This window comes from Mandrillus leucophaeus, unplaced genomic scaffold, assembly GCF_000951045.1.
Source record: "Mandrillus leucophaeus isolate KB7577 unplaced genomic scaffold, Mleu.le_1.0 Scaffold191, whole genome shotgun sequence".
Classification (NCBI taxonomy): domain Eukaryota; kingdom Metazoa; phylum Chordata; class Mammalia; order Primates; family Cercopithecidae; genus Mandrillus; species Mandrillus leucophaeus.
Genome location: NW_012101932.1, coordinates 365,986 through 379,095, shown reverse-complemented (window position 1 = coordinate 379,095; position 13,110 = coordinate 365,986). Strand labels below are relative to the sequence as shown.

Below are 13,110 nucleotides of genomic sequence, written 5' to 3'. Positions count from 1 at the left end.
TTTTTTTTTATTATGGCCATTGTTGCAGGAGTGAGGTGGTATCGCATTGTGGTTTTGATTTGCATTTCTCTGATCGTTAATGATGTTGATCATTTTTCCATATGCTGGTTAGCCATTTGTATATCTTCTTTTGAGAACTGTCTGTTCATCTCCTCAGCCCACTTTTTGATGGGATTGTTTTTTTCTTGCTGATATGAGTTCCTTACAGATTCTGGATATTAGTCCTTTGTCAGATGTATAGATTGTGAAGATTTTCTCCCACTCTGTGGGGTGTTAACTCTGCTGATTATTTATTTTGCTATTCAGAAACTTTTTAGTTTAATTAAGTCCCATCTATTTATCTTTGTTTTTGTTGCATTTGCTTTTGGGTTCTTGGTCATGAAGCCTTTGCCCAAGCCAATGTCTAGAAGGGTTTTTCCAATGTTATCTTCTAGCATCTTTGTGGTTTCACGTCTTAGATTTGTTTAAGTCTTTGAATCATCTCGAGTTCTTTAAGCATTTGTGTATCTGGAAAAGACTATATCTTTTCTTCATTTACGAAGCTTCGTTTCACTGGATACAAAATTCTTGGCTGATAATAGTTTTGTTTAAAGCATCTAAAAATAGGACCCCAATCCCTTCTAGTTTTTTGTGTTTCTGCTGTTAATATGATAGGTTTTCCTTTATAGGTTACGTGATGCTTTTTTCTTACAGCTCTTAAGATTTTTCCTTTGTCTTGACTTTAGATAACTTGATCACTATGTGCCTAGGTGATGATCTTTTTGTGATGAATTTCGCAGGTGTTCTTTGAGCTTCATGTATTTGGATGTTTAGATCTCTAGCAAGGCTGGGGAAATTCTCCTCAATTAATTCCCTCAAGTATGTTTTCCAAACTTTTAGATTTCTCTTCTTCCTCAGGAACACCGATTATTCTTAGGTTTGGACGTTTAACATAGTCCCCAACTTCTTGGAGGCTTTGTTCATTTTTTTTTTTAATTCCTTTTTCTTTGTGTTTGATGGATTGGGTTAATTCAAAAGCCTTTTCTTCAAGCTCTGAAGTTCTTTCTTCTGCTTGTTTGATTCTGTTATGAGAGTTTCCAGTATATTTTGTATTTCTCAAAGTGTGTCCTTGATTTCCAAAAGTTGTGACTGTTTTTTATTTATGCTATCTGTTTCACTGAAGAATTTTCCTTTCATATCCCATATAATGTTTTTCATTTCTTTAAGCTGGACTTCATGTTTCTCTGGTGCCTCCTTGATTAGCTTAATAATTGACCTTCTGAATTCTTTTTCTGGCAATTCAGAGATTTCATCTTGGTTTAGATCTATTGTTGGTGAGCTGGTATGATCTTCTGAAGGTGTTAAAAAAAAAAAACCTTGTTTTCTCATATTACCAGAATTGTTTTTCTGGTTCCTTCTCATTTGGGTAGACTATGTCAGAGTGAAGATCTGGGATTCGTGGGCTGCTATTCAGATTCTTTTGTCCCATGGGATGATCCCTTGATGTGGTGTTCTCCCCCTTCCCCTAGGAATGGAGCTTCCTGAGAGTTGAACTGTAGTGATGGTTTTTGCTCTTCTTGGTCTAGCCACCCAGCAGAGCTACCGGGCTCCAGGCTGGTACTGGGAAGTGTCTGCAAAGAGTCCTGTGATGTGATCCATCTTCAGGTCTTGCAGCCGTGGATATCAGCACCTGCTCCAATGCAGGTAGCAGTGGAGTGAAGTGGACTCTGTAAGGTGTCCCTGGTTGTGTCTTTGTTTAGTGCACTGGTTTTGTGTTGGCCTCCAGTCAGGAGGTGGCACTTTCAAGAGTGCATCAGCTGCAGTCATCTAGGGAGGATGTAAACTTGCCCTAGGGACACCTGGTTAAGTATGCAGGTTTCTCAGGCAGTGGGCAGAGCCATAGAGCTCCCAAGAGATTATGACCTTTGTCTTTGGCTACCAGGGTAGGTAGAGAAATACTACTAGGTGGAGACAGGGATAGGCCCGAGCTTGTTATTGTCTGAGCTTCAACTCTTCTTGGGCAGGGCTTGCCGCAGCTGCTGTGGGGGATGGAGGTGCAGTTCCCAGTCCAATGGAGTTGTATTCCTAGGGGGGATTATGGCTGCCTCTGCTGAGTAATACAGGTCACCAGGGAAGTAGGGGAAAACCGGCAGTCACGGGCCTTACCCCTCTCCCACACAGCCTGCAGTCCTAAAAGCCAGTCTCACTCCCACCATGCCCCCTCAACAGCACCGGGTCTATTTCTAGGCAGCCAGTGACCAGGGCTTAGAACTTGCCCCAGACCAGGAGCCTCCCCATTGAGAAAGCAAGCAGACTCATAGTTTTTCAGCATCTCAGGGAGCCTGCAGCAGTGATCCAGTTCCTTCAAAGGGTCTACGGATTTTCTCAGCTTTCCTGGTATGTTTCTGCCATAGTTCTTGGAGCAAAAGTTCACGATGTGAATGTCCACATGCAGCCCTGTCCATTCGAGCAAGAGTTGCAAACTAGTCTTGCCTCCTATCTGCCATCTTAATCCTATTCTCAACCATTTTTAAATTTTTTTGTATGTGTTCTTATTGTGGAGTTTTAAGAGGTCTCTGTATATTTTAGATAATGGTTCTTTATCAGATGTGTCTTTTTCAAATATTTTCTCCCAGTCTGCGGCTCATCTTATTCTATTGACATCGTATTTTGCAGAGCAATAGTTTTTAGTTTAATGAAGTCTAGCTTATCAGTTTCATGGATTGTGGTTTTGGTGTTGTATCTAAAAAGTTAGTGTCAGACCCAATGTCATCTAAATTTTCTAGGAATTTTATAGTTTAGCATTTTACATTTAGACATATGGTCCACTTAGAGTTAATTTTTGTGTAGGGTGTATGGTGTGTGTCTAGATTGATATTTTTTATATGGGTGCCCAGCTGTTCTAGCACCATTTGTTGAAAAGACCATTTTTCCTTTTTACATTGTATTTGTTCCTTTGTCAGAGATCAGTTGACAGTATTTATGTGGGTGTATTTGTGGACTCTGTGTTCCATTGATATATTTATCTGTTCTTTCACCAATAATACGATGTCTTGATTACTGTGTATCAGCTTTTTTACGTTCCACATATGAGTGAGATCATGTGGCAGTGAGCTGAGATTGCACCACTGCACACCAGCCAGGGCGACAGAGCGAGATTCCATCTCAAAAAAAAAGGGGGGGTTCTTATTCACAAATAGCATGTATGCTATAAAATTCAATTGCCAATAGTTTTGATTTATATATGTATTTGTATTACAGATTAAACTTCAGATTAAATTTATTCTGTTTTTAAATTTGGAATGCTTCAAAGAAGAACAAAGGTGATACATGACAGAGCTCAGGCAATTTCCATAAAAACAAAACCCAAATCCTAAGTAAGAGATTTTTTTTCTGATAACTCTCTGGGATAGTTGAACTGTGCCAGATTCCAGAGGAACACTTGCCTTTGTGTTTTAATCTAGGAATAAAGATTGACAACCCTTGAATGCAAAACATTGTGTCCAGGAGAAAGACAGGGAAGACTGTTGATATTTTTCAAGAATCCAACCGTTGAGTAATATACAAAAAATGGAGAAACAAGAACAACTCAAAATAAGTTGGCTACCTTAAGACTGATTTTCATTTTCTTCTGTGAAATCAAAAGGGTTAAATTAATTTCTAACTTAAAACTGGAAAGCAACTTTTGAAGCTCATAAATTTACTATGCATTGAATATATGCTGAAGACCATTTTGCAGTTATTGAGATTTAGTTGAAATATGCTATGTTAAATGAGTAAGTTGTTTTATGTTTGCAAAGCTTAAAAACAATATGTTAAATAAGTAAACTTTTATAATTGCAAAGCTTAAAAACATTATGTTCCATTTTGAGACATTTCTTAAGTAACACAAAGGAGAAAGATACTCAATTTTCAAGTAGTAATTAAGCACTTTTTATATGGCCATTACTAAAAAAGTAACTAATATGAGTCAAATGCTTATGTTACTTTCTCTTTTTTTTTTTTAACATAGATGGAATTAGACATGGCATTAAGTGACTTGGAGGCTGCAGATTTTGCAGAACTGGTAAGAGAAGGAGTAAGTTTTACAAAAGGCTCAATGTTGAATTCTTGTTTTGTATACCAGTCATTATTCTAAATATTTACCAAGTGGATATATAATAATCTTGAAATACACATTAGTCCTCTGTTTTGACTGTGACAAAATCCATTTTCTTGCCTTAGGATTTTCTACTCAGTTGAAATAGTTGTTACACAATGTATATTATGGGATTAAAAATGATTAATTACACTGGTGTCACTAAGAACTAAGTTTTTGAGGAAAACAAATATAGATGTAATACTGATTAAGTTAAATAAGAACCCTGTAGAGCTGTACTTAAATTGGAAGTCTCAATATGGTTTTTAATATTTTAATTATTGTATTTCCTAGCTATGTCCAATGAAAAGGCCTAGCAATAGTGACCGTCGCAGTAATGATAAGTACCATTAATACCCAGGCCATGGTGTATAAATAACATTTCTCACCAAAAGGAACCAGGATTCCTCAAGAATTGGCTCATTCAAACTTGGGGCTGAAAATGTACAAGATAAGTCTGAGAACGTCTTGTCGTATCAGAAATTCAGAAGGCTTTCCAAAAATTAATAGGGTTATGGTAGAGCTCAAATTGTCATGAGACAACTTGAAGAGGCTCCCTGTTGAACATCTATAAGGAAATACCTACAACAGATTGCAACACATCAGATATGTATAAGTTCATAAGTGCATAAAGATACTAAAAACAAAAAAAAAGAAACTTGCTAGTCAACTTTGGAGAATATGAGGGCATCAACTTGTTTTTGTGAAAACTGTTACATGAAGAAAACTCAGACATTTATCCTGCCTTTCCTGTCTAAACCATATGTCAAGGTTACCAAACGGAGGTGAAGGAGAGCTTCTTTTTATGAAAGTAGTCTAACTGAAATGTCAAGAAAGACACAGAATTGGAATATCACCATTTTGCAGTCCCTCAATGAATTAATGGATCTAGGCAATGGTCATCAACAGCTATTAATATCACAAACAGAAAAGCAACAGATAATATGTTGTTCCTGATGGAAGCACACAGACCACCTATAAAATATGCTTGATGAGGCCTCAAGATCTAACTACTAATTTATAGGAAATACCATTGAAAAGGGGGCATGTTAAATGACCCCATTTGGGGAAGAGGGGTTTCAGTCAGCAAAATCCAGACTGGCAAATACTGCAGGACAGTTTCTTCTCCAAATAAATTAGAAAAGGGTGGTCTGAAGTTGGGGAGAAGGGAGAGAAGTTGAGAGAGAACTCAGTTACAAGAGACTGAATATTATCAACCAAGTGTATATATGTCCTTTCGTAGATCCTAATTCAAACAAAGTTTTAAAAACATCTATGAGACAACGAATCTCATAGATGAGGCTGAATCTATTCATGAGTCTCATACATTCAAGGAAATGTAAGCACAAATGACTGGGTATTAGATGAAAATAATTCTTTATATTGTGATATTGGTATTATGATTATATGTATTTTTAAATTCCTTCTGTTTTATACATACATTCTGAAGTGTTTACAGATGAAATGATATAATATCTGGTATTGGTTTTGAAATAATTCAGCAGGAGGAAGGGAAGATGATGATACAGGTGAAACAAGATGAGCCATGGACTGGTCATAGTTAAACCTGGGTGGTGATGGCTATACAGGAACTAATTATACAATTCCCTTTTTGTATACGCTAAAATTCTCAGTAATAAAAGTTCTTTTACAAAGTAAATGGGAAGTAAGGGAAGTAAAAGCCATAAGGTGTGGATTATTCTCAAGAAGATTGCCAGTGAAATTGGGAGGAGAATGTTAACTTGAAGGGGTAACTGAGTCTTAACAAATACCCTAAACAAATGGAAGGGTGTTTTGTCTGTAAAAACAATAGAAATTTAGGCATGGTAAACTCTTATGGCTCATAATTTTTTGAGTAATGGAAAATGTTTAGATGGATATTAACCATTAGGAGCAGTTCAGAACTAAAATATTAAAATATCTGATTTTTGGAACTTACATCCAGTGTTTAATTTAAAAATCTAATTCCTGCCTTTATAGAACACTATTTTAATGAGCAGTGGAATTAACAATATTTTCTATGGTTAAAGATAATCTATTGGGATTCCTAGATACAGTAAAAACAAAACAAACAAACAAAAAAAACCACAATTCATAAAAGAAAAAATGGATAAATTGAGAATGTAAAATGGTACAACTACTTTGGAAGACAGTTTGGCAATTTCTTAATAACCTAAACATATACCTACCGTATAATTCAACCAGTCTGTTCCTGTCTTTTTAAACTAAGAGAACTGAAAGCATATGTAATATAAGACCTGTATACAAAATAACTTTATTTGTAATAGCCAAAAAGTGGAAACAACTCAAATAACTTAACTGTCCATCAGCAGGTGTGAATACCAGAACAAATTCTGGTATATCCAGGAATGGACTACTACTCAGAAAAAAAGTTGGTTTAGGGAGGTGCTGAGGGAACTGAACTGTTCTACATTTCGATTTTGGTGGTGCTTACATAGCTATATGCATTTGTCAAAACTCACAGAACACTTCACATTGAATTTTGCCTTAATTTAAAAAATATGAAAATAAGGATCTATTCTATACTTTTTGGTGAAATTAAAGATTTAATCCTAATGCTGTGTTTTCCTTAGTTTTTAAAAATTATTATTAAGGTATAATTTACATTCAGTAAATTCTTCTTTCCCCTTTATAGTCAACCCCTCTCTATACCCCCAACCTCTGGCAATCACTGATCTGTGTTCTGTCCCCATGAGTTGCCTTTTCCAGGATGTCATATAAAGTGAGTCATCCTGCACAACCTGGCCGTAATGCTGCTCTGGTTGCTCAGCACACCCCCCTTCTTGTACCTGGGCATCCCTGCCCTGTTCAGCCCCATTGCTGCCAACTATTTGGTTCCTGCTCCGTGGTCGGGCCTCTGACAGCCCCTTTGAATAAACCAGACACTCCACATGTGTCTTGAGAATGTAAATAAATAAATAATCATACAGTAGGTAATTTTTGTGTCTGGCTTTAACTTAGCATAATGGATTTAAGATTCATTCCTGCTACTGTGCAGGCAGTTCAGTACTTAATATTGCTGAATAGTAGTATTCCATCATATACATGTATCACAATTTGTTTATCCATCCCCTGACTGAGAAATGGCTGTGTTATTTCCAGTTTTTAGTTTTCTTTAGGTTTCATTGGGTTTTTTAAGAAGAAAAAAGGCTTATAAAAGTAATAGCTGTGTACAGGGTGAAGCTCTAAGCATGGTTATTAAAAGCAAATACCTTCGCTTATCCCTTTCTCTCACTTCCATCCCCAGGTGTAACTGCTCTTATGGATTGGAATGTATCCTTCCAGACCTTTTTCCATATACATACATTCCCACACACAAACCAACACACATGTATATAGTTGGTGGGGATGCTATTTTTAACAGAAATCAGATGATAGTGTATATTTTGTTCTGCAGCTTGCATTCTTTACTGAGCAGTGTATCTGAAACCTTTTATGCCTGCTCATATAGATCAATCGTATTTTTTTTAACATATATGTGATATTCTGTGGTATATCTAGTTTTGCTGGCCATTCCTCTATTGTTGAATATCATGTTATCTCTGATTTTTCCATATTACAAATAATCCAACTGCTAGCTTTTTATATAAAAATCATGATTCCACTGCTTGAGTATTCCTGTAGATTTCTAGAAGTAGAATTATTCAAAGGGTATGTATACTTAATTTTTTTTACATACCACTCAGTAGCTTGCAAATAGGTTGCATCAATTAGTGCTTTCAAAAATAGCATATGGTAATATTGGATACTGTAGATGATGTAGAGTAAAAGTTTTTTGTCCTAAAAAGGTATGTTGTAAGAAATCCCTCATAGAGTAACAGATTTTATGTTCTTAATGTCTCTAATCAAGCATCTTAAAAGAATAAAAAATAAGGTTGTTCTCAGTGAAATAAACATATACATATTATATTTCATCCTAATACTCTAGTATATTGATTTCTAAAGATGACACTATGAAAAGTTTAGTTACTAAAGAATATAATTTTCATTTTAACTATTATAGCTTAATTGGAATTTTTATCACAAAAAAATAAAAATATAAAATCCACTATGAATTTTTCCCCCAGTCTGAGGATTACTATGACATGAGGCGGCTGTATACAATTTTGGGGTCTTCTCTATTTTACAAGGTAAGTTGAAGCTGGAAGTCTAAATGTCCAGCATTGTATAAACAGACCTAAATTGTCAAAAATTTTACAAACATGAAAAATACATTTATCTCTTTTCTTTTAAATGTAGGTACCATAAGATTAAGATCTTTCTCACTTTAGAGACAGGGTCTCGCTCTGCCACCTAGGCTAGAGCGCAGGGTACAGTCATAGCTCACTGCAACATCCAATTTCTGGGCTTAAGCAATTCCGAGGCTCAAGCAATCCTCCTGCCTTGGCCTCCCAAAGTGCTGGGATTACAGGCGTGACCTACCATGCCTGACCAGATTAAGACCTTAAAACAAGATTTGCATCTACATATTTGTAAATATAATAAATATTTATGGTTTCATTGCATTCTAAAGCATTTATAAAGTATTTACAAATGTGCACAGGAGAAACAATACTCAAAGGACCAAGTTTGTAAGAGAGAAAAATATTTTTCTGGATTTCCTTTTGAAAGAGTGTATTTTTTATCCTGTGTTGAAAAGTTGACTGGGCACGGTGGCTGACACCTGTAATTCCATCACTTTGGGGGACCGAGGGAGGTGGATCATCAGAGGTCAGGAGTTCAAGATCAGCATGTCTAACATGGTGAAACCTTGTCTTTACTAAAAATGCAAAAATTAGCTGGGCATGGTGGTGCGTGCCTATAATCCCAGCTACTCAGGAGGCTGAGGCAGGAGAATGGCATGAACCCGGGAAGCAGAAGCTGCAGTGAGCTGAGTTCACGCCACTGCACTCCAGCCTGGGTGACAGGGTGAGACTCTGTCTCAAAAAAAAAAGAAAAGTAACCTACATCTTTTAAATAAATCTTATATAACATTTAGTTCATGTTCATGTAAAGCAAATAAAGCATCAAATGAATTTAAGTACTTTTATTTTTAAAAAAGGATTTTTAAACACAATGTAAAACATATCTAACAAAGAAGCCATAGGGAAGGGTGCACAGTGAAAAGTCTCTGTCATGACCCCTGCTTCTTGACTTTCCATTATCAGAATTCAGTTCTTTTCTAATTTTGCCAAATACTGAAGCTATACTGTGCAGAGGTGATCTTGCTTTGTGCTTAAGTCTGCCTGTTGGTAGACCTTAAATTATCATTTGAGCTCTACTTTGACCTCAAGAAAAAAAAAAAAAGAAAACATCTACTATATCTTCATTTACACCATTTGAAACTAGAATATTCTAAATCAAGTGAAGAAGTGTTTATAAAACTCTTAGAAATATATTATGGGACTATTGCTTTATATCACTGGTAGACTTTTGCTCTTTGTGGTTAAATTCAAGGGTTATTTGATATGCAATCATTTACCCAAGGATGATCTTATTGATATTGCCGTATACTGTCGCCACTATTGCCTGCTGCCTTTAGCAGCAAAACAAAGAGTTGGTCAGTTGATAATATGGAGAGAAGTGTTTCCTCAGTATCACCTCCGACCTTTGGCAGACTCAAGCGCTGAAGTCTTTCCGGAACCTGAAGGAAGATATTTTTTGCTAGTTGTTGGCTTGGTAAGTTTACCTCAGCTTCTTTCTTGGGATTTTTCTTCTTTTCTTTTCTTTTTTTCTTTTCGGCTGGGATTGAGGGATGTAGTGGTAGGTAGGTATCTATTAACTGTCTAAATAAATACACAAACAAACATGCTTATGTAAGATTATTAGTTTGTCTAATACCAGTATTCAAGGAAATGTTACATGCCTCATCCATTTAATACTCATGGACAAATATTAATAAAATCTAAGAAAAGATTTTAGCAGGTTTCTAAAGTCTTTTGTTCCCCTTTCTATAGTGGTTTTTTCCATTGGCTTGTTTTGGAGATGGAGGGAGGCATGAAAAGAATATAGAATCAGAAACAGAATAAATGTGCAATTGCAGATGAAAGGACTTCCAGTAACTGAGGCTCTTGACAGCTATCTTAGGGAATTCTGTGTCTCAAAAGAAGTGGTTTGATGGTATATCAAGATAAGGCAGTGTAAGATTGTTTTCAGCTGGGATCAGGAAGCATTGATAATAACCAAAAAGGAAAGATGAGGGAGGAATTTTTAATAATCATCACATGATTATGCCATATGCCTCTATATCTTCAATATTTATAAATTTATACATGCACATTTTATGTAAATATTTTCATGGTAGCTAAACCTACATTTGTATTTTTTCCCTATAGAAACATTATATGCTATGTGTACTATTAGAAGCTGGAGGTTGTGCATCCAAAGCTATTGGGAGTCCTGGACCAGACTGTATATATGTGGATCAGGTCAAAACAACTCTTCACCAGCTGAATGGAGTAGATTCTCGCATAGATGAACGGCTAGCATCTTCTCCAACCCCCTGTTTGTCTTGTGCTGATTGGTTCCTTACTGGATCACGTGAAAAAACAGATAGCTTGACCACTTCCCCTATTCTCAGTAGGCTACAAGGTACTTCCAAAGTAGCAACTTCTCCAACATGCAGAAGAACCCTTTTTGGTGACTATTCCTTAAAGACACGTAAGCCCAGTCCTTCCCGTAGCAGTGGAGGATCTGACAATGGTTGTGAAGGTGGAGAAGATGATGGCTTTAGCCCCCATACTACACCGGATGCAGTACGGAAGCAAAGAGAATCTCAGGGCTCTGATGGTTTAGAAGAAAGGGGGACCTTGCTTAAGGTGTGTACTCATTCAAGTGTGTACATTCTGGGAGCTAAGTTGTCTCTCTAGTCCTTGTTTTATAATTGCAAGACAGTTTTTTTAGTGGCATACCATTCTTCATTTGACATGGTGGTTATTTCAATCATTGCTGGCAAACCAATGATTTTGAACCAAAAAGAAAAAGAAATATCAGGCCAGGCATGGCAGATTGCTAGAGGCCAGGAGTTCGATACCAGCCTGGCCAACGTGGCAAAACCTAGCCTCTAATAAAATTACAAAAAAATTGCCAGGCATGGTGGTGCACACCTGTGATCCCAGATACATCGGGAGGCTGAGGCACAAGAATTGCTTAAACCCAGGAGGCAGAGGTTGCAATGATCTGAGATTGTGCCACTGCATGATTTGTCACTCCAGCCTGGGTGACAGAGTGAGACTCTGTCTCAAAAAAAAAAAAAAGAGAGAGAGAGAGAAATATCAAGTAATAAGACAAGAGTTCCTTGACATCCATATCTGTTTAACAGTACTTAGAAATAGGAAAGCTTTAATTTCAATTTCCGTGTTCATCTCTTTCCTATTTGCAATGACAACAGAGAGCATCCAAGCTGTGGGGCCTGTTGGGGGCTGATCTGACTAAATAGCCAATGAAATGTTCAGCAAAGAGAATCAGAACCCTAAATGTGTGTATGTGTGTGTGTATGTGTCTGTGTATATGTGTATTATCCTATTTTTATAGATTTTAAAGTCTGAGCCTTTGTAATACTTAAAGATTTTAAAGTTGACTCTAAAGAGGGTGTTCATTTTTCAGATCATTTTTCCTGATTTTTTCCCATGAAAATACCATAAAATATCCAAATGATTATCAAAACATTCATCCTGGGAGGCTTTGTACTTATTCTAGTGATGCTGTCATCTTTCAAAACACTTTTGAAACTTGTCATTTGGGTAGATGGAGGTGATACCAGATGAGGAGTCTGAGAAGGAGCACAAATAAAATATGAGATACTAGTAGCATGGCATAAATAACCAGATGCAATCTCCTCATACCAAACAGTAGAATACTTTTGGACCCCTAAGTGGGGTGTATTTGGAAGTACTCACATCAGTACCATACCTGTTATCCCAGTTGATGAAATTGGTAGGAAATAGTCTAAAAGGATTTGGACAGACTAAAGAATTACCAAGCCATGAATAGCTCCTCAGAGAAATTGAGTTAACCTTTAAGATTCAGCCATTCAACAAATGTTGATTGAATACCTACTAAGTGCCAAGGGCCATACTACACAAAGGAGATACAGAGATGAGTAAGACACTGCCCCTGACTTTGAGGAGTGCAGAGTCTAGGGAGGGAGACAAGTATGCATACATACAAACTTGGTAATGGCTCTGGTAGGAGGTTTTCAGGGAACACCATCATGCCCTCCCAGGACATGACCCTGGGATCCCTGTCAGCCATGGATAAGCCAAGAGGTACAAGTTAGCATCAAAAATACTTAAAAGAAGCATTGCAAGTGGTAAGTAGTTCTCTTAGAAGGATGTTTAATTTTTAAATTGTTTCTGCTATATGGTTCCAATCTTAGATATAAACCAATCTACTTAACTGTATTTTTCAGGTCACTAAAAAGAAGTCTACTCTTCCAAACCCATTTCATTTGGGAAACTTGAAAAAGGACCTTCCAGAAAAAGAATTAGAAATATATAATACAGTGAAGTAAGCAACTTTCTTCTTCTTATTCACTTAAACTCTTTTAGGAAGTTTTACAGTGAGAAAGTACAATTCTATAACATGTATTTTACTCAACAAATGTAATTTTGATATATCTTACATATTAAAGGTAAGATCTGTGGTATTTCCTTAATATTTCATTACACATTTAGGAAAATTACCATATTAGTATTGTAAGAGAGAAAAAACACACAAAGTAATATTTCCTTTTTTTTTTTTTTTTTTGAGAAGAAGTCTTGCTCTGTCGCCCAGGCTGGAGTGCAGTGGCGCGATCTCGGCTCACTGCAAGCTCCACCTCCTGGGTTTCTGCCATTTCTCCTGCCTCAGTCTCCCGAGTAGCTGGGAGAATACAGGTGCCCGCCACCACGCCCGGCTAATTTTTTGTATCTTTAGTAGAGACAGGGTTTCACCGTGTTAGCCAGGATAGTCTCAATCTCCTGACCTTGTGATCCGCCCGCCTCGGCCTCCCA

The 13,110-nt window shown here is 36.8% G+C and overlaps 1 protein-coding gene across 1 annotated transcript in view; it reads left to right on the top strand.

Annotated features, from left to right (window-relative positions):
* The window catches only part of INTU (inturned planar cell polarity protein), an 88,957-nt gene that overhangs the window by 66,446 nt on the left and 9,401 nt on the right, over positions 1-13,110 (top strand). Inside the window, exons 9-13 of the mRNA XM_011978237.1 lie at positions 3,992-4,045; positions 8,206-8,268; positions 9,575-9,796; positions 10,453-10,935; positions 12,528-12,625. Of these exons, the coding sequence (XP_011833627.1) occupies positions 3,992-4,045; positions 8,206-8,268; positions 9,575-9,796; positions 10,453-10,935; positions 12,528-12,625 (920 nt within the window). The remainder of the gene's footprint in view (positions 1-3,991; positions 4,046-8,205; positions 8,269-9,574; positions 9,797-10,452; positions 10,936-12,527; positions 12,626-13,110) is intronic.